Source organism: Bubalus kerabau, chromosome 2 (assembly GCF_029407905.1).
Source record: "Bubalus kerabau isolate K-KA32 ecotype Philippines breed swamp buffalo chromosome 2, PCC_UOA_SB_1v2, whole genome shotgun sequence".
Taxonomy (NCBI): Eukaryota; Metazoa; Chordata; class Mammalia; order Artiodactyla; family Bovidae; genus Bubalus; species Bubalus kerabau.
The window spans coordinates 25,985,066-26,004,705 of NC_073625.1; the positions used below are offsets into that span (position 1 = coordinate 25,985,066).

Genomic DNA, 19,640 nt, shown 5'->3' on the forward strand with positions numbered 1-19,640 from the left:
GCCTCTCCACTCCCAAGTCTCACACTTGATATACACTACTTGAGTATATGACCAATGAACTGATAATCTTGGAACCCAGGGCTCACCTCTCACATCTGTCTTCTAGAATCTGGGGGAAGGACAGGAGTGTGAAGGACCCCACCTTTGTCATCTGATCACTGCCCCAGGTGAGATGCACATTTGCCCTGACTTTGCTCTGTCAGCCTCCTCCTCTGTGTCATCCCGTGACTTGGTTCCCTCCAGAAGAGAGTAGGGGTGGCTACATACATGAAGCTTCCAGCCTCCACCCTCACAAACAGGGTCTGTATATGTAAAGCCAGGGGAGCCCATTGGAAGACACACACACACAGAGTCCTAAATTTTGGACACTCTCTGAAACCTGGAGCGGTCCATCAGAGTTCACCGTGTGTCAGGTCTGAAAGTCCTGTGCTTAGTAGCTCAGTCTATGTCAGACTCTTTGTAACCCCATGGACTGTAGCCTACCAGGTTCCTCTGTCCATGGAATTTTCCAGGTAAAAATACTGGAGTAGGTTGTCATGCCTTCCTCCAGGGGATCTGCCCAACCCAGGGATCGAACCCAGGTCTCCCGTATTGCAGGCAGATTCTTTACCATCAGAGCTACCAGGGAAGCCCCTGAAAGTCCAGAATAAAAAGATCTGGGGTGTGCCTACGTGCTGGGATATTCAGAGCTGCTCCAATTAATGTAAATTTTGCTTAACTATATACTTTTGGGGGGGCATGTGATTTGTTGCAGCACCTTTTTTTAAACCTAATTATTGTTTTTTAATTAAGCTTTATTATAGTTGCTTCTGTTGTTGTTGTTCAGTCACTAAGTCATATCCGACTCTTTGTGACCCCATGGACCGCAGCACGCCAGGCTTCCCTGTCCTTCACCATCTCCCAAAGTTTTCTCAAACTCATGTCCGTCTGTTCTGTGTGTCTGTGAGTCTGTCTTGTCACAGCGCCTTTTTTAAAAAAAAAAAAAGCTCCACTCAAACTTCACATCTTGCACTTCTTCCATTTTTTGGAGGGGTCGTGAAGTGGTTACAGGAGGAAGGGAGGATCTGTGACTGAAACCTCTTTGGAGTGGGCTTTTTGGGACTCAGTGCAGACTCTGCCCCCAGAGGCCTGAGGTCACATCCTAACCTCTTGGATGTCCTGCTGCATGGGCTGTGTGATCCCATTAGTAAAAATGGACATTCTATACCCAGGCATTTAAACTGTAATCCTGCTAAATAATTCGTTTCCTGTTTTATATTGTTGACACAGAAGAGGGGGTGGAAAAATCCAGAAATGTTTTCCAGTGCATTTCCTTCCTTCCACCCCCAGTCCTGCTAAAGATACAGCGTGGTGCTAGGGTTAGTCCCAAGTGCTGCGTTTTTATGTTCCCAGGTTCTTTCCTGGTAGAAATGGCATCTTCTAATTTCTGTCACTACCGTACCAGTACCTGCTGGGTGTACAGAAGGTGCTCAGTACACTGATTGATCTCCTACTGACTTTGTACCCCAGGTGACAGCTCTATGGGGAATCTTGTTGTTCAGTCACTGTCGTGCCTGACTCTTTGTGACCCCATGAACTGCAGCAACACCAGGCTTCCTTGTCCTTCACCACCTCCTGGAGTCTGCTCAGACTCATGTCCATCAAGTCGGTGATCCCATCCAACCATCTCATCCTCTGTCATCCCCTTCTCCTCCTGCTCTCAATCTTCCCCAGCATCAGGGGGCTTTTCCAGTGAGTTGGCTCTTCACATCAGGTTGCCAAAATATTGGCGCTGTGGCCTGATATTATGGTTCACCTGGGAGCTTTCACTTCTGTTTTGTCTCCAGCTTTTCCTCTTTTATCTGAAGTCAAACTCCATCCCACAATTGAAATTACTCTTCTGGTTGCCAAGATTTTCATTCTGCCGATGAAGTGTGTGTGTGCATGTGTGTGTGTGTGTGTGTGTGTGTGTGTGTGTGTGTGTGCCTGTGCATGTGCATGTGTGTGTGTGGAGGGGGGAGGACATGAATCAGAATGAAAAGCGTCTGATGAGTTTAACCATCAATTCTTGACTGTTTCTCCTTGGTGATCCCCTCCTGACTCTTCTTTCATTCCTGATTCTACTCCTCCCCTCCTTCCCCCTCCTCTCTTCCTGCTGGCCCCCTGCTTTGTCTCTGGTTTATCCTTAGCCTTCCCTTTCCTGTCCACACTTTTCCTCACTGAGTTCACTCATTCCTTTAGTTCCTGCTCACAGCCCCATAGATGGTGCCCCCCAAAAGAAATCTAGAGCTGTTTCACTCCTCTGTGCCTGGCCTGGATTTCCAGTGATTCACACGACACCCACACTTACCTGACCCACATACTACCATAAATTCAGAATCTCCAACAGGCAATGTATTACTTGCTCACCCCCATCTCCTTTCTCTTCTCAGCTATGCCATTTTAGTTAAAACCCCATTCTTTCCATCATGTGGAAATACAAACTGAGAGGTCTTTAGCCATGTGTCTTTCTTCCATCTTGTATACCCAGTCTGTCGTGAATCTTCCCTAAGAAAACAAGTCTTGTTTTCACGTCTGTTCCACTGCTGACACCCATCCTGGCCCCAGCACTGGCTGTTCATCCCAGTAAGAGCCTTTGCCTCCCCTCCCTCCCCTCCCTGCTCTTCCCTCCTCCCCCTCCTTCCCCTCCTCCTCCCTCCCCTCCCTCTTCCCCCCTCCTCCCCCTCCTCCTCCCTCCTCCCTCCTCCCTCCTCTCCATGGCCTATTCTCCCCACTTGCTAGGAGTGGCTAAGGGGGGCCCTCACTCCCCACCTCCAAATCTGGGGTGGTCCCTGCTCCCTACTGAGCACCATGTATACCCTCTCAGTGTTCTCAACCACATGCCCTGTGACTGCCACCCCCTCCCTCCATCTCCTTCTGTGATTAGTGGATTAAATCCCCAAGTCATCAAGTGCCTGCTACCCACCACGCACCAGGGACATGCAGTGATACGAACAGAGAAGGTCCCTCCCAGCCCCGGCAAGTTCAGCCTTCAGCCTCCTGCGGGCCCCCCACCCCACCTTTCCGAGTCCAGCCTGTCCCACCTCCTCCTCAAAGCTGCCTTCGACCTTCCCACCCACAGTGAGGAATCCCTTCTCAGAATTCCTACTGCTCTTGCTGTGGGCATCACTTTAGCTCCTCTCTGATCTCTTCGTGACTATTAGTTTTAGCTCCTCAGCTGGGTTGTAATATCCTCGAGGGCCACTTTTATTTGTGCCGAGGGCCATCCCCAATTTGGGTGTGTGTATCTGTAGTATTCACAGTGACTACTATTAAACTGCCCGTGTATGTAATTAAGATACAATTAGGATAGCACAATGAACCAGGTGTGGCAGCAAGTGCTTTAAATGCATTTATCATCTAATGAGTGGGTACCGGGCACACACTTAATTGATTTAAGGAAGACAGTCTTGTTCAGCTGTTCTCCAGCTGTGGGTCTCAGGAAAGTCCTGTTTGCTCTCTGAGACTCGGTCTCCTCATTCACAAAATTGGGAACTGCACGCCTGCTTTTAAAGGTTCTTTCCAGTTCCAACACTGTTGTGCAACTTCATTTCAGTCTCCTTGTTTCTAGAGAATTTTTGCTTTGTGTTGTGCACAGATTTGTTGCTCGGAGAATACAAAGCAAATAGGGCGGAATCCCTGCCCTCAAAGTTGTCCCCATCCATTGTAGTAACTGGAAGCCAGAGGTACTGGATGGGTGAGCGGGAGGGGGCCGGTTACGTCACTGGGAGAACACAGGGCGATTCCTGAGTTGGTTCTAATTAGAAGCTTCCTGAAGGAGGAGAGATTTCCGTTCAGTTGAAAGGAAGCAGTTGACTGGCCGAGTGGGAGTACAGAGGCACCTCTTGGCAGAGCTGGTGGGCTGAGCAGCCATTCCGCAGAGGCCAGAACAGGCTGTGTTGAAGACCAACCAGCCAGACGTGGTGCTGCGTGCTAAATTTAAAGTGGTGACCGAACCACCGATGTTACTGCCACCTACAACCGAAAAATCTCGACTGTGTCAGAAAAGTATGTGGATCCCAGAGGGGTGAGACGTGTGGGTATTGGAGATTCATCCTCAGTTAGGACCATTTATTTTGGAATCCTCCCAGGCTGAGGCCATGGAGGGTAGGCAGAGGAGGGGGTCAAACCCAAGGATGATACATCTGGGTTCCTAACATAATATAATACAGGGAATTATAACAATCAGCTAATCCCAGAGATAATAATAATACATATTTCTTTCTGTCCTCATTTCAACAAGGACCTGAAGGGGTTGGCAAGTATATTCACATGCAACACAAGAAAAATACAAGAGATAAAAAATGAGGAAATAAAGTAGAAAATAATAGTGTGAGGCCAGGGGAAAAGTGCCCCAAAGCTCTAAATACTTGACCAAAGGTGGGTACATGATTGGGGCTCCACATCTTAGCAACCAATGCATTTTTTCCTTGTTGTTCAGTTGCTAAGTCGTGTCCAACTCTTTGAGACCCCGCAGACTGCAACACGCCAGGCTTCCCTGTCTTCACTATCTCCCAGAGTTTGCTCAAACTCATGTCCATTGAATTGGTGATGCCATCTAACCATCTCATCCTCTATCATCCCCTTCTCCTCCTGCTCTCAATCTTCCCTGGCATTAGGGGCTTTTCCAGTGAGTTGGCTCTTTGCATCAGGTGGCCAAAGTATTGCAGCTTCAGCTTCAGTCCTTCCAATGAATATTCAGGATTGATTTCCTTTAGGATGGACTGGTTTGATTTCCTTAAGGGGCAGTTCTTATCTGAAATATAGTAATTCAGCATCTCAAAGATTCCAAGCTTGTGTTCAGAGACTTATTCTTACTGAGTAAAGAGGTTTTGCATCCTGAATAATGCTGTGTGCTTTCATTCACTTTGACTGCTGTTAAATAAACTCATTAGAAACCAAAGCTGAAGGCAAAACGCCCACCCAAGTCTTTGTGGCTGAATGTGTGCGGCTGCATTGCAACGCACCAGTGATTTTACTTAAGGAAACCCCAGTTCTGGGGTCGAAGAGAATGTCTTCTCTTGAGAAAATGTCATTGTCATTGATGTCAAATGTTATTGTCTTAGCCTGCTTCTAAGAAAGGCTTTCCCCTCTGCCTCCTCACCTACCCCCAACACACTTTCCCCCCAGTACACCCTTTTATTCATCAGCGCCCTCTGAGAAGGGCCCTCTGCCTGGAGCCTCGGGGCTTCATGTGTGAGGGCGATGGAGCGGAGAGAGATGGGTGCCGGGTCCCGGCCCTGGTGACCGGCTGTGCTCTTGTTGACAGTGTGAAGCAGCATGAACGCTACGGCCAGCTGACCCTGGTCAACTCCACGGCAGCCGACACGGGTGAGTTCAGCTGCTGGGGACAGCTCTGCACCGGCTATGTCTGCAGGAGGGACGAGGCCAAGACGGGCTCCACCTACATCTTCTTCACAGGTAAGAGGCTGGCTGCATTGGCAGAACTCTCCAGGCTTCTGGACTTGCCCATATTAAAGGTTCCCTCTGTCTGCTGATTATCAGATAAGGACAATGAGAACACTCCCTGTTTCCCAGACTCTGAAAAATCAGGCTTTACATCAATTATCATGTAATTTACATCAATTATTTCATGTAAGTCTTGGAATAACTCTTCAGGGTAAGTACTACAATGTACTTTTTTTCAATGAGAAAGTTGAGGTTGAGGGAGATTAAGTAAGTCCTTCAGGTTAGATGGTAAGAAGTGGCTGGACCAGAATTTGCACCCAGAACTCTGTGGTCCCAGAGTCTGTACCTGCGTTGTCCAGTACGGCAGCCAGCAGACATGTGGTGGTACTAGTGGTAAAGAATCTGCCTGCCAATTCAGGAGGTTTAAGAGATGCAGGTTCTATCCCTGGATTGGGAAGATCCCCTGGAGAAGGAAATGGCAACTCACTCCAGTATTCTTGCCTGGAGAATCCCCACGGACAGAGGAGTCTGGCGGGAAACAGTCCATGGGGTCATAGAGAGTCGGACGTGACTGAGCAACTAAGCACACACTCACATAAAACTTAGTAACTAAAAAAAAAAACAACAACAACAACAACAACAAAAAACCTTAGTAACTGATCTGCTACGTCAGGGGGAAGATCGAAGGCGGAGGAGAAGGGGACGACAGAGGACAAGAAGGTTGGGTGGCATCACCGCCTCAATGGATGTGAGTTTGAGCAAACTCCAGGAGATGGTGATGGACACGGGAGCCTGGCATGCTGCAGCCCATGGGGTCGCAAAGAGTCGGGCATGACTGAGTGACTGAACTGACTGATGTCAAGGGAAAGAAGATGGTATGGGCATGGATTTGAGACTATGGGTTTGAAGTTGAGGCGTGTGTGACTATTCAAATGTCATTGGGGATTAGTTAAAATTAAACAAGGTCGAGACTTCTCTGGCAGCCCAGTGGTTAAGACTCTGTGCTTTGAATGCAGGTTCAACCCCTGGTCAGGGAACTAAGATCCCACCATGCCATGAGGCACAACCAAAAAAAAAAATTCTCTCCCATGCCAAGGCTATACAAATATATTTTAAAATTCTTTTAAATTAAACAAAGTTAAAAATTCAGTTTCTCAGTGACAGTTGCCATGTTTCAAGTGCTTCATTGGCACCTGTGGCCAGTGTCTACCCTCCTGGACAGTGGAGACAGAAGAGCCATCAGCACAGAGAGCTCTGTTGCATGGTGTGGCTGTACACGTCCAGTCCCTGCGCTCTCACAATCTCTGGTGACCTCCTTTCTGGAACTGCCACTGTCAGAGAATGCCTGGCTAACGGTCTCCTTGAGTTTGTCCTTGTGAGGACCATGAGCTGAGGTTTGGGACAGCGTTCCACAGGCTGGAGTGGCTCCAACCCTGACACCTGCGCCCAAGTGTCAGTCCTTGAGACTGCAGGTCAGGGGCCTCTCCTCCCCTGCAGGGCCAGGTCCAGGTTTCCCAGGCGGAACTTGCACTTGGAGAAGCAGGCACTGCAGAGTGGCTTGCCAGCCTTTTCTGCTGCTGAGCTCTCTATATTCTAAAATTTGGGGAAGATGTTCTCCAACAAGACTCAGAGGTCAGGGACAGCTTTCCGGAATCTTTCAAATGCCATGCCCTGGTGCTTCTGGTGTCTGAGGCGTTTCAGGTGAAGCCAGGAGGCCTCCTTAGTGTCTGAGTAGGCTCTGTCATGAGGTTTGTCTACATCCTGAATCCATCTGTTGTACCTCTAGATTTCCCGTGACTCAGATCTACAGTTCAGATAACCATAGGCTCTGACCTTTAATGAACACTTCAGCAAAATCTCACATGTTCTCCCATCCTGCCCAAAGAGCTCCTCTCTGGCAAGCAGATACATCAGCAGAGTGCTCTGTGATTCTGGAAACACGTGCATCTCATTTAATTTCCACAAAGCTCTGAGGAAATTAGCAGAAGCTAATTATCTCTTTTTTAGAAATAATCAGCGAAGCTTCCCTGATGGCTCAGTGGGTTAAGAATCTGCCTGCGATACAAGAGACACAGGAGATGTAGGTTCGATCCCTGGGTTGGGAAGATCCTCTGGAGGAGGGAATGGAAATCCACCCTAGTATTCTTGCCTGGAAAATCCCATGGACAGAGGCACCTGGTGGGCTACAGTCCATAGGGTTGCAAAGAGTGGGACATAACTGAGCGACTCTGCACACTAGAAATAATAATGCTGATGCTAAGATACAACAGGGCGAGGTGACTTGTTCCACATTCCTTGACTTCAAGTGGCAGAGTAGAGTCAGATCCCTTTTTTCTGGTCCAGGATCCAGTGTTCTTACTGCCTTAACCCATTGATTGATTGATCGATCAACTGACTTGTTGAGTGATTGACTACTGTGCTGTGTCTTAGTTGCAGCGAGTAAATTGTTAGTTGCAGCATATGAGATCTAGTTCCCTGACCAGGGATCAAACCTGGGCCCCCTGTGTTAGGACCGTGGAGTCCTAGCCACTGGACCACCAGGGAAGTCCCTTAACCTACTTTTAAGACAAGGTGATGGAAAGATTGACAGACACACATAAGCTAGCGTAACTGGCATCGTCAGAATTGCTGACAGGTGTTCATGGCCATTGCTTCTGAGCCTCATTCTGGATTGCACCACCCAGAAGTGCCCACATGCCCATAGAATGGTACCACATGCCCATAGAATGGTACCACACTAGGAAGCAGCAGTGGAAAGGAGATTAATTAAGACTCATGGGACCTGTTATTCTGGACAAGGACTGATACCATGTTTCAAATTGCAGAATGAAAATTCTTTGTTGTGATTAGCACTATTGTGTCTTCCCCAAATAATGGTTATTAAAACTGAGATTTTTGAACTGAAGACCTAACTTGGAGCAGAAAGTCTCATTGGGTAATAGGTTCTCTAAGTTCTGGAGGTGGATCCTCTTTCTTAATTTATGGAAGCCCTTTTGGGTGTCACAGGAAGGCTGAAAAATCAACATTTGAACTTCCAAAAAAACCTGCATCAGAGCTGTGACTGAATGGATTGTATTGTTTTCTTATTCCTCAACACTGAGAGTCCAGTTGAATTTTCAGAATAGGGTTTAGCAATTTGTCTTTTCAGGCATTAGAGAACCAAGATGGGCTGTTATGGAGGCTCTTGGCTCTGGAGTCTCTCAGAACGTGTGCTTCCCCACCACCCACACAGAGAAACGTCTGGCATCCATTATGCATGTGTGTTTCCTAGAGTTTGATTGTAAACACTGTGAAGCTGCTTTTGACTGTTAATTTGTGCAATTTTTGATTAAGCAACTGCTACAAGGCTTCAGCAATACGTGAACCGTGAACTTCCTGATGTTCAAGCTGGTTTTAGAAAAGGCAGAGGAACCAGAGATCAAATTGCCAACATCCGCTGGATCATGGAAAAAGCAAGAGAGTTCCAGAAAAACATCGATTTCTGCTTTATTGACCATGCCAAAGCCTTTGACTGTGTGGATCACAATAAACTGGAAAATTCTGAAAGAGATGGGAATACTAGACCACCTGACCTGTCTCTTGAGAAATCTGTATGCAGGTCAGGAAGCAACAGTTAGAACTGAACATGGAACAACAGACTGGTTCCAAATAGGAAAAGGAGTACGTCAAGGCTGTATATTGTCACCCTGCTTATTTAACTTATATGCAGAGTACATCATGAGAAATGCTGGACTGGAAGAAACACAAGCTGGAATCCAGATTGCCAGGAGAAATATCAATAACCTCAGATATGCAGATGACACCACCCTTACGGCAGAAAGTGAAGAGGAACTAAAGAGCCTCTTGATGAAAGTGAAAGAGGAGAGTGAAAAAGTTGGCTTAAAGCTCAACATTCAGAAAATGAAGATCATGGCATCCGGTCCCATCACTTCATGGGAAATAGATGGGGAAACAGTGGAAACAGTGTCAGACTTTATTTTTCTGGGCTCCAAAATCACTGCAGATGGTGACTGCAGCCATGAAATTAAAAGACACTTACTCCTTGGAAGGAAAGTTATGGCCAACCTAGATAGCATATTCAAAAGCAGAGACATTACTTTGCCAACAAAGGTCTGTCTAGTCAAGGCTATGGTTTTTCCTGTGGTCATGTATGGATGTGAGAGTTGGACTGTGAAGAAGGCTGAACGCCGAAGAATTGATGCTTTTGAACTGTGGTGTTGGAGCAGACTCTTGAGAGTCCCTTGGACTGCAAGGAGATCCAACCAGTCCATTCTGAAGGAGATCAGCCCTGGGATTTCTTTGGAAGGAATGATGCTGAAGCTGAAACTCCAGTACTTTGGCCACCTCATGTGAAGAGTTGACTCATTGGAAAAGACTCCGATGCTGGGAGGGATTGAGGGCAGGAGGAGAAGGGGACGCCAGAGGATGAGATGGCTGGATGGCATCACTGACTCGATGGACGTGAGTCTGAGTGAACTCCGGGAGTTGGTGATGGACAGGGAGGCCTGGCATGCGGCAATTCATCGGGTCTCGAAGAGTCGGACATGACTGAGCGACTGAACTGAACTGAACAAGTTATATTTGTATTCAATCTTCATCCAGGAGGCTCTCAGAGACTTTTTCTTCTCCCCTGCTCTAACTTTGTATTGAAGTATGACTTATACTGTGGGACATACACAAATCACAACTCAGTCACAGCTCAGTGACTGATCCTCAAGTTAACCACCTCCCAGATCATGTAACCACCTCCCAGATCATGTAACCACCTCCCAGATCAAGGCAGGGGAGTGGAGGGAAACATTACCAGCAGTAGGGCTTCCTCATAGTAAGAGACATGGGCTCCAATTTACACATGTGGTAAAACCATATGAACCAGCATTTTACCAAGTGTGGAGTTTGTTATAATTTGGATTTTAGTTTATCGCCTATTAACTAATTTTTTAAAAATCTTAAGTTTCCATGTGTTTTGTTTTTTTAAAGCAATGTGTGTCATCCACTTGAGTAGATACCAAGCATATTTGTGGAAGCATTTGTGATCCATAATTTTAAATATAAACTTGAACACACTTTTTTTTGGGTACATGGATTCTACTAATGGCAGATTTTTTTTTTACTTTAAAAGAAATTAAATTTTTGTAATTTATCAAGTTACAGCAATTCAGTTGAATTAATAAAAATATGTGTATGCTCAATAAATGTCCAGGAATGAATAAATGAAAACTGGACAGATTTAATTTATAGATAATAATTTGCTTACTCATTCATTATTCTTCCTGCAGCCTTGCTTACTCCATTCACTTGGCAAATACATTTTATTTTTCTATTGGTTAAAGCAACTGGTGTGGTTCCTTCTTTCAAAATATGGATTACAGTATAGGAAGTAAGGCCTCACTTTTGTGTTCTGAAATTCAAATTGTTTGCTTATTCTACTGGGTTTGCACACTGGTTCACATTCCTGTTGTTCAGTTGACAAGTCTTACCTGACTCCTTGAGACCCCACTGACTGCAGCACTCCAGGCTTCCCTATCCCTCATCATCTCCTGGAGTTTGACTAAGTTCATGTCCATTGATTTGGTGATGCTATCCAACCATCTCATCCTCTGCCGTCCCCTTCTCCTCCTGCCTTCAATCATTCCCAGCATCAGGGTCTTTTCCAATGAGTCAGTTCTTTGTATCAGGTGGCCAAAATATTGGAGTTTCAGCTTCAGCATCGGTCCTTCCAATGAATATCCAGGACTGATTTCCTTTAGGATGGACTGGTTGGATCTCCTTGCAGTCCAGGGTACTCTCAAGAGTCTTCTCCAGCACCATGGTTCAAAAGCATCAATTCTTCAGTGCTCAGTTTTCTTTATGCTCCAACTCTCACATCCATACATGACCACTGGAAAAACCATAGCTTTGACTATATGGACCTTTATCAGGAAACTGATGTCTTTTCTTTTTAACACACTGTCTAGGTTTGTCATAGCTTTCTTGCCAAAAAGCAACTGTCTTCTAATTTCATGGCTACAGTCACCATCTTCAGTGATTTTAGAGCCCAAGAAGAGGAAATCTGTCACTGCTTCTACTTTTCCTCCTTCGTTTGCCATGATCTTAGTTATTTTAATATTGAGTTTTAAGCCAGCTTTTTCATTCTCTTCCTTCATCCTCATCAAGAGGCTCTTCGGTTCCTCTTCACTTTCTGCCATAAGGGTAGTGTTTTCTGTGTATATGAGATTATAGATATTTCTCTCCACAATCTTGATTCCAGCTTGTGCTTCGTCTAGTCTGGCATTTCACATGATGTACTCTGCATAGAAGTTAAATAAGCAGGCTGACAATATACAGCCTTGACGTACTCCTTTCCCAATGTGGAACCAGTTTGTTGCTCCATGTCCAGTTCTAACTGTTTGCTTTTGACCTGCATACAGATTTCTCAGGAGGCAGGTAAGGTGGTCTGGTATTCCTATGTCTTTAAGAATTCTCCACAGTTTGTTGTGATCCACACAGTCAAAGACGTTAACATAGTCAATGAAACAGAGGTAGATGTTTTTCTGCAATTCCCTTGCTTTCTCTATGATCCAACAGATGTTGGCACTTTGACCTCTCGTTCTTCTGCCTTTTCCAAAACCAGCTTGAACATCTGCAAGTTCTCGGTTCACATAATGCTGAAGTCTAGCTTGAAGGATTTTGAGCATAACCTAACTAGCATGGGAGATGAGTGCAATTGTCTGCTGGTTTGAACATTCTTTAGTACTGCCCTTCTTGGAAATTGGGATGAGGATTGACCTTTTCCAGTCAGGTGGCCACTGCTGGTTTTCTAAATTTGCTGACAGATTGAGTGCAGCATTTTAATCGCACCATCTTGTAGGATTTTAGGTAGCTCTGCTGGAATTCCATCACCTCCACTAACTTTACTGGTAGCAGTGCTTCCTAAGGCCTGCTTGACTTCACACAGCAAAATGTCTGGCTCTGGGTGAGTGGCCACACCATCATGGTTAACTGGGTCATTAAATCCTTTTTGTGTAGTTCTTCTAGGTATTCTTGCCATCTCTTCTTGATCTCTTCTGCTTCTTTTAGGTCTTTACCATTTCTGTCCTTTATTATGCCCATCTTTAGATGAAATGTTCTTTTGATATTACCAGTTTTCTTGAGGAGATCTCTAGTCTTTCCCCTTCTGCTGTTTTCCTCTATTTCTTTGCACTGTTCATTGAAGAAGGCCATCTTGTCTCTTCTTGCTACTCTCTGGAACTCTGCATTTATTTGTGTATACCTTTCCTGTCCTCCCTTACTTTTCACTTCTCTTCTTTCCTCAACTATTTATAAAGCTTCCTCAGACAACCACTTTGCCTTCTTGCATTTCTTTTTCTTTGGGATGGTTTTGTTCGCTGCCTCCTGTACAATATTCCAAACCTCTATTCATAGTTCTTCAGGCACTGTGTTTACTAGATCTAATCCCTTGAATCTATTCATCACCACCACTGTATATTCATAGGGGATTTAAGTCATACCTGACTGGCCTAGTGGTTTTCCCCACTTTCTTTAGTTTAAACCAGATTTTTGCTATGAGGAGCTGATGATCTGAGCCATAGTCAGCTCCCAGTCTTGTTTTTGCTGACTGTATAGAGTTTTTATATCTTTGGCAGCAAAGAATGTAATCAGTCTGATTTCAGGATTGACTATTTGGTGATGTCCATGTGTAAAGTTGTTTTTTGTGTTGTTAAAAAGGAGTGTTTGCTATGACAAGTGCATTATCTTGGCAGAATTCTGTTAGCCTTTGCCCTGCTTCATTTTGTACTCTAAGGCCAAACTTTCCTGTTACTCCAGGTATCTCTTGACTTCCTACTTTTGCATTCCAGTCCCCTATGATGAACAGGACATCTCTTTTTTTGGTGTTAGTTCTAGAAAGTCTTCTAGGTCGTCACAGAACTGATCAACTTCAGCTTCTTCAGCATCAGTGATTGGGGTATAGACTTGGATTACTGTGATGTTGAATGGTTTACCTTGAACATGAACTGAAATCATTCTGTTGTTTTTTGAGGATGAACCTAAGTACTGCATTTTGGACTCTTGTATTGATTGTGAGGGCTACTCCATTTCTTCTATGGGATTCTTGTCCACAGTAGTAGAGATAATGGTCATCTGAATTAAATTCACCCATTCCTGTCCATTTTAGCTCACTGATTTCTAAGATGTCGATGTTCACTCTTGCCATTTCCTACTTGACCATGTCCAATTTACCTGGATTTATGGTCCTAACATTCCAGGTTCCTATGCAATACTGTTCTTACAGCATCAGATTTTACTTTCATCACCAGACACATCCACAACTGAGTGTTGTTTCCACTTTGGCCCAGATGCTTCATTCTTTCTGGAGCTATTAGTAATTGTCCTTCACTCTTCCCAGTAGCCCACTGGACACCTTCCGACCTGGGAGGGCTCACCTTTCAGTGTCATATCTTTTTGCCTTTTTATACAATTCATGGGGTTCTCACGGCAAGTATACTGGAGTGGTTTACCATTCCCTGCTCCAGTGCACCACATTTTGTCAGAACTCCCCACCATGACCTGTCCATTTTGGGTGGCCCTACATGGCATGGCTTATAGCTTCACTGAGTTACACAAACGCCTTTGCACGACAAGGCTGTGATCCATGAAGGGGTCAGATTCCTATACAAAACCTTAAAACAAAAGTTCTTTCTGAATCTGACAATCACACCTTCCTTAAATATTTGCTAAAAAGATATCTTACTTTCTTGGGCTCCAAAATCACTGCAGATGGTGACTGTAGCCATGAAATTAAAAGATGCTTACTCCTTGGAAGAAAAGTTATGACCAACCTAGATAGCATATTGAAAAGCAGAGACGTTACTTGGCCTTTAAAGGTCTGTATACTCAAATCTATGGTTTTTCCAGTAGTCATGTATGGATGTGAGAGTTGGAGTATAAAGAAAGCTGGGTGCCAAAGAATTGATGTTTTTGAACTGTGGTGTTGGAGAAGACTCTTGAGAGCCCCTTGTATTGCAAGAAGATCAAACCAGTCAATCCTAAAGGAAATCAACTCTTAATATTCATTGGAAGGACTGATGCTGAAGCTGAAGCTCCAATACTTTGGCCACCTGATGCAAAGAACTGATTCACTGGAAAAGACCCTGATGCTGGGAAAGATTGAAGGCAGGAGGGAAAGGGGATGACAGAGGATGAGATGGTTGGATGGCATCAGTGGACTCAATGGACATGAGTTTGAGCAAGCTCCAGGAGTTGGTGATGGACAGGGAAGCCTGGTGTGCTACAATCCATAGGGTCTCAAAGAGTCAGACATGATTGAGCGACTGAACTGAACTGACTGACAAAGAGATCTTTAATACAAATACTCCAGATTCTTCTCTTTAGAAACAGGGATACTGAAGCACAGAGAGATGAAGTGACACATACAAGGCCACATGGACTTACTCCATTTGAACACAGGGCTGTTAGGTAAGATGTTGACCAAGGTAGCCTTGCCTAAGCCTGAAAGGCAATATATTGTGAAGTGGTGCCAACTGCCTGGCCTGATGGAAAGTCTTACAAAAGGTGGAGATTTCCTGAGCCATGATTCCACGTTAGAGAAGCTGGTATTATTAAAAATATTATAATACTTCTAGGCAAAGAACTCTTGGCCCGTGACGGCATTTGCTATGTGTCCAGGAATTCTATTCTCAATGTAAAAAACAAAGTCATACAACTAGGGCACAAAGGCAGGTGAAGCAAGCCAAGAATAACTGTTTCAGAAATATGGCTGGAAAACATAGACAGTTTAACAAAGGTCGGGGTGTGATTCAGTTCAATGATTTCTCTTAGCAATCACTATAATCTTTCATGGAATGATCCAGAAAACAAAGTATTTAATGTTTCATGCCCCAAACAAAAAAAACACACCCCACAATTTCAGAGTCCCTTGACTGTGCTGAGCAAAGTACAAGGAAACCATTTCTTATTTCTCTAAAATAAAAATGCCATCATCAGAACTTCTCTGGTGGTCCAGTGGCTAAGACTCTTCGCTCCCAGTGCAGCAAGCCTGGGTTCAATCCCTGCTCAGGGCACTAGACCCCACATGCCTTAACTGGAAAAAAAAAAAATGCCACCATTGAGAGCTTAAAGAACACGCAGGGTGATCTCTCAGGAAACAGGTAGAGTGTAAGAAACAGGTTCAAGGTCCCAGCCCAATGGCCGCCAAAACAGAGCTCAGAACCCGAGACTAGCTGGCTCCTTGTGTGTCCCTGCTTAATCCTCTTTCCACTGACCTTGGGCAGAAATGAGGTCCTCTGGGCTGTGGAGACACCGGCACCACACTGGGCCTGTCTCAGAGGCTCTGCTGAGTGGGGAAGTCCCTCCCAGTTACTGAGCAAGGGCTGTGGGGCTGACCTCTCTAGAGACACGGCAGACGGTTCCTAGGTGTTAAAACTGCTCTTAGCACAAGGAAACCAGTCTCCTTCACTGCTTCCTCAGTGGGGTAAACCAGTGGGCCTGATTTGGGCTTGAGTTAATACTGATTTTGCTTCCTAAAGAAAAACACCAATACAGTACACTAACGCATATATATGGAATTTAGAAAGATGGTAACAATAACCCTGTGTACGAGACAGCAAAAGAGACACTGATGTATAGAACAGTCTTATGGACTCTGTGGGAGAGGGAGAGGGTGGGAAGATTTGGGAGAATGGCATTGAAACATGTAAAATATCATGTATGAAACGAGTTGCCAGTCCAGGTTCGATGCAGGATACTGGATGCTTGGGGCTGGTGCACTGGGACGACCCAGAGGGATGGAATGGGGAGGGAGGAGGGAGGAGGGTTCAGGATGGGGAACACATGTATACCTGTGGCGGATTCATTTTGATATTTGGCAAAACTAATACAATTATGTAAAGTTTAAAAATAAAATAAAATTAAAAAAAAAAGAAGAAGAAGACAGGCAGTAATATCCTTCATCCAAAAAAAGGAAACTCATTTTTTTTTTTAACAACTTACTGACCAGAGACATATTAATACGTCTTTTGTTACCCACATCGATGGCCACAGGCATTAGTTTCTGCAAAAATCCCCTGGTCAGTAATGTATTAAAATGAAAGTGAAAGAAAGTGTTAGTTGCTCAGTCCTGTCTGACTCTTTGCAACCCCACGGATGGTAGCCTGCCAGGCTCCTCCGTCCATGGGATTCTCCAGGCAAGAATACTGGAGTGGGTTGCCATTCCCTTCTCCAGGTGAGATTCCCCACCCAGAGATGGAACCCAGTTCTCCTGCATTGCAGGCAGATTCTTTACCCTCTGAGCTACCAGGGAAGCCCTTAATGTGTTAAAATAGCCTTTTCAATGGCTAAGGACTCCATGTTTGAAGTACACTGCCGATCCCCTCTCATCTTTGTGCCCTGAATATGTAAGTATAACTTTAAGTGTTCTCACCCTGTTTTTCCAGACTAAATGAGCCCGTGTCTTTCCCTTTGCAGAGAAAGGTGAACTCTTCGTACCTTCTCCCAGTCACTTTGATGTCGTCTACCTGAACCCAGACAGGCAGGCTGTGGTTCCTTGCCGAGTGACCGTCCTGTCGGCCAAGGTCACCCTCCACAGGGAGTTCCCGGCCAAGGAGATCCCGGCCAACGGAACGGACATCGTTTACGACCTGAAGAGAGGCTTTGTGTATCTGCAGCCTCACTCCGGCCACCAGGGGGTGGTCTACTGCAAGGCAGAGGCGGGGGGCAAGTCTCAGATTTCCGTCAAGTACCAGCTGCTCTACGCCGAGGGTAAGCCCCCCCGGGGCGAGACACGAGCCCCTTCCGGCTGGTCAGTGTGGGGTACGGCTGTCCCCAGTGATGGTGGGAGAGTAGGAGGCACAGATGGTTGTCCTTAAAGGCTCCTCTGCAGCACTGTCATTTCTAGAATGCTCTACTTCCTTGCCTATGATTTCCCCCCACCCCCAGCTCCCTTCTCTTCAGCTTCTAACGCTCTCTCTGATCCAGGCTCCGCGTGCGTGATCAGCAGCAGGCCCACATCCCCACGGCATCCTGCGCTCTCCATCCTGGCTGCCGGGGCCAGGGGCGGGGGCGTCTCCCCCGACCTCCAGGAGAGAAGGCACACTCGCCAGCCCTGCGAGGGAGGAGAGGAGGGACTCTCTCCTGTTTTCGCTTGGAGCACTCTGACATGAGCCCGGTTGATGGTCCTCGTGTGAGGCAGAGTGCTCTGCAGCCCTGTTCCTGCCCAGGCATCATTGAGATAGGATGGGTGGCTCCAGAGCTGACTGCTCTCTGAGAATTTGGGCTCCTTCATGACTCTGGGTCTCAGCCCTGGGGCTTATTCATGAGGCCACAGCTTCCAACACTGCTGTCAAATAACTCTCTCAAGCCTCCTTTCGCCACCCTCCGCTGCAGCCATCTCTCTCCTCCATCACAGCCAGACTCCCTGAAAGAGCCCTCCCCGGCCCGATCGGGGTGCTTCCCTCCCACCCGGCTCCTCAGTCTTCTCCCTTAGCTCAGCCAAAGCAGGCTTGGCGGAAGGGCCTCCCAGGCCATTAAGTTCAGCAGACAACTTTCTGTCTTCGTCCTTCTAGATTTTTACTTCGCCTACATAAAACGCCCCTCTTCCCTGGTGCCATATCCCCCTACTTTTTCAGCCACAGCATTCTCATTATCTTTGCCAGCTCTTTGCCTCTTGCAAGTTTTTTCTTTTTTTAATTTTTATTGGAGTATAGTTGATTTACAATGCTGTGCTAGTTTCAGGTGTACAGCAAAGTGAATCAGTTACAGGTATACATGTATCCAATCTTTTTTAGATAGATTCTTTTCCCATATAGGGCATTGCAGAGTATTGAGTAGAGTTCCCTGTGCTATACAGTAGGTCCTTATTAGTTATCTTTTTTATATATAGTACTGTGTATATGTCAATTCCAATCTCCCAATTTATCCCTCCCCTGCCTTTTCCCCCTAGTAACCATAGATTATTTTTTTACATCTGTGACTCTATTTCTGTTTTGTAAATAAGTTCACTTGAAACATTTTTCTAGATTCCACATATAAGTGATATCATATATTTGTCTTTCTGTGTCTGACTTTACTTGGTATGACAATCTGTAAGTCCATCCATTTCGCTGCAAATGGCATCATTCTTTTTTACTGCTGAGTAATATTCCATTGTATATATATGTTCCACATCTTCTTTATCCATTCCTCTGTCAATGACACTTTGGTTGCTTTCATATCTTGACTATTGTAAATAGTGCTGCAATGAATAACTGGGTACATTTATCTTTTTGAATTATGGTTTTCTCTGGATATATGCCCAGAAGTAGGATTGCTGTATCATTTGGTAGTTCTGTAGTTTTTTAAAGAAATATCCCTACTGTTCTCCATAATGGTTGTAACAGCTTACATTCCCATCAACAGGATAGGAGGGTTCCTTCTCCACAGCCTCTCCAGCGTTTCTTGTTTGTAGATTTTTTGTTGATGGCCATTCTGACTGGTGTGAAGTGATACCTCATTGTACTTTTGATTTGCATTTCTCTAGTAAACAGTGATGTTGAACATCTTTTCATGTACTTTTTGGCCATCTATATGTCTTCTTGGAGACATGCATATTCAAATCTTCTGCCCATTTTTGATTGGGTTCTTTGTTATTTTAATAAGGTGTTACATGAACAGATTGTATGTTTTGGAGATTAATCCTTTGTCAATCACTTTGCAAATATTTTGTCCCATTTTGTGGGTTTTTTCATTGTGTTTATGGCTTCCTTTGCAAAAGTTTTTAGGTTTAATTAGGCCCTATTTATTTATATTTGTTTTTATTTTTGTTACTCTCAGAGGTGGATCAAAAAAGATCTTGCTGTAATTTATGTCAGAGAGTGTTCTGCCTGTGTTTTCCTCTAAGAGTTTTATAGTATCCAGACTTACATTTAGGTCTTTAATGCATTTTGAGTTTATTTTTGTGTGTGGTGTTAGGAGGTGTTCTAATTTCATTCTTTGACATGTAGCTGTCCATTTTTCCCTCACTACTTGTTGAAGAGACAGTCTCTTCTCCATTGTATAGTCTTGCCTCCTTTGTCATGGATTAGGTGACCATAGGTGCTTGGGTTTATCTCTGTACTTTCTGTCCTATCCCATTGATCTATATTTCTGTTTTTGTGTCAGAATCATATGATTTTGATTACTGTGGCTTTGTAGTAAAGTCTGAAGTCAGGGAGGCCGATTCCTCCAGTTCCATTTTCCTT

At 45.1% G+C, this 19,640-nt stretch overlaps 1 protein-coding gene across 2 annotated transcripts in view; it reads left to right on the plus strand.

Annotated features, from left to right (window-relative positions):
• Nucleotides 1-19,640, plus strand: part of PDGFRL (platelet derived growth factor receptor like) — a 78,046-nt gene that overhangs the window by 49,757 nt on the left and 8,649 nt on the right. For both annotated transcript variants that reach the window (XM_055567291.1, XM_055567292.1), the window contains exons 3-4: nucleotides 5,288-5,439; nucleotides 16,891-17,184. In XM_055567291.1, the coding sequence (XP_055423266.1) occupies nucleotides 5,288-5,439; nucleotides 16,891-17,184 (446 nt within the window). The remainder of the gene's footprint in view (nucleotides 1-5,287; nucleotides 5,440-16,890; nucleotides 17,185-19,640) is intronic.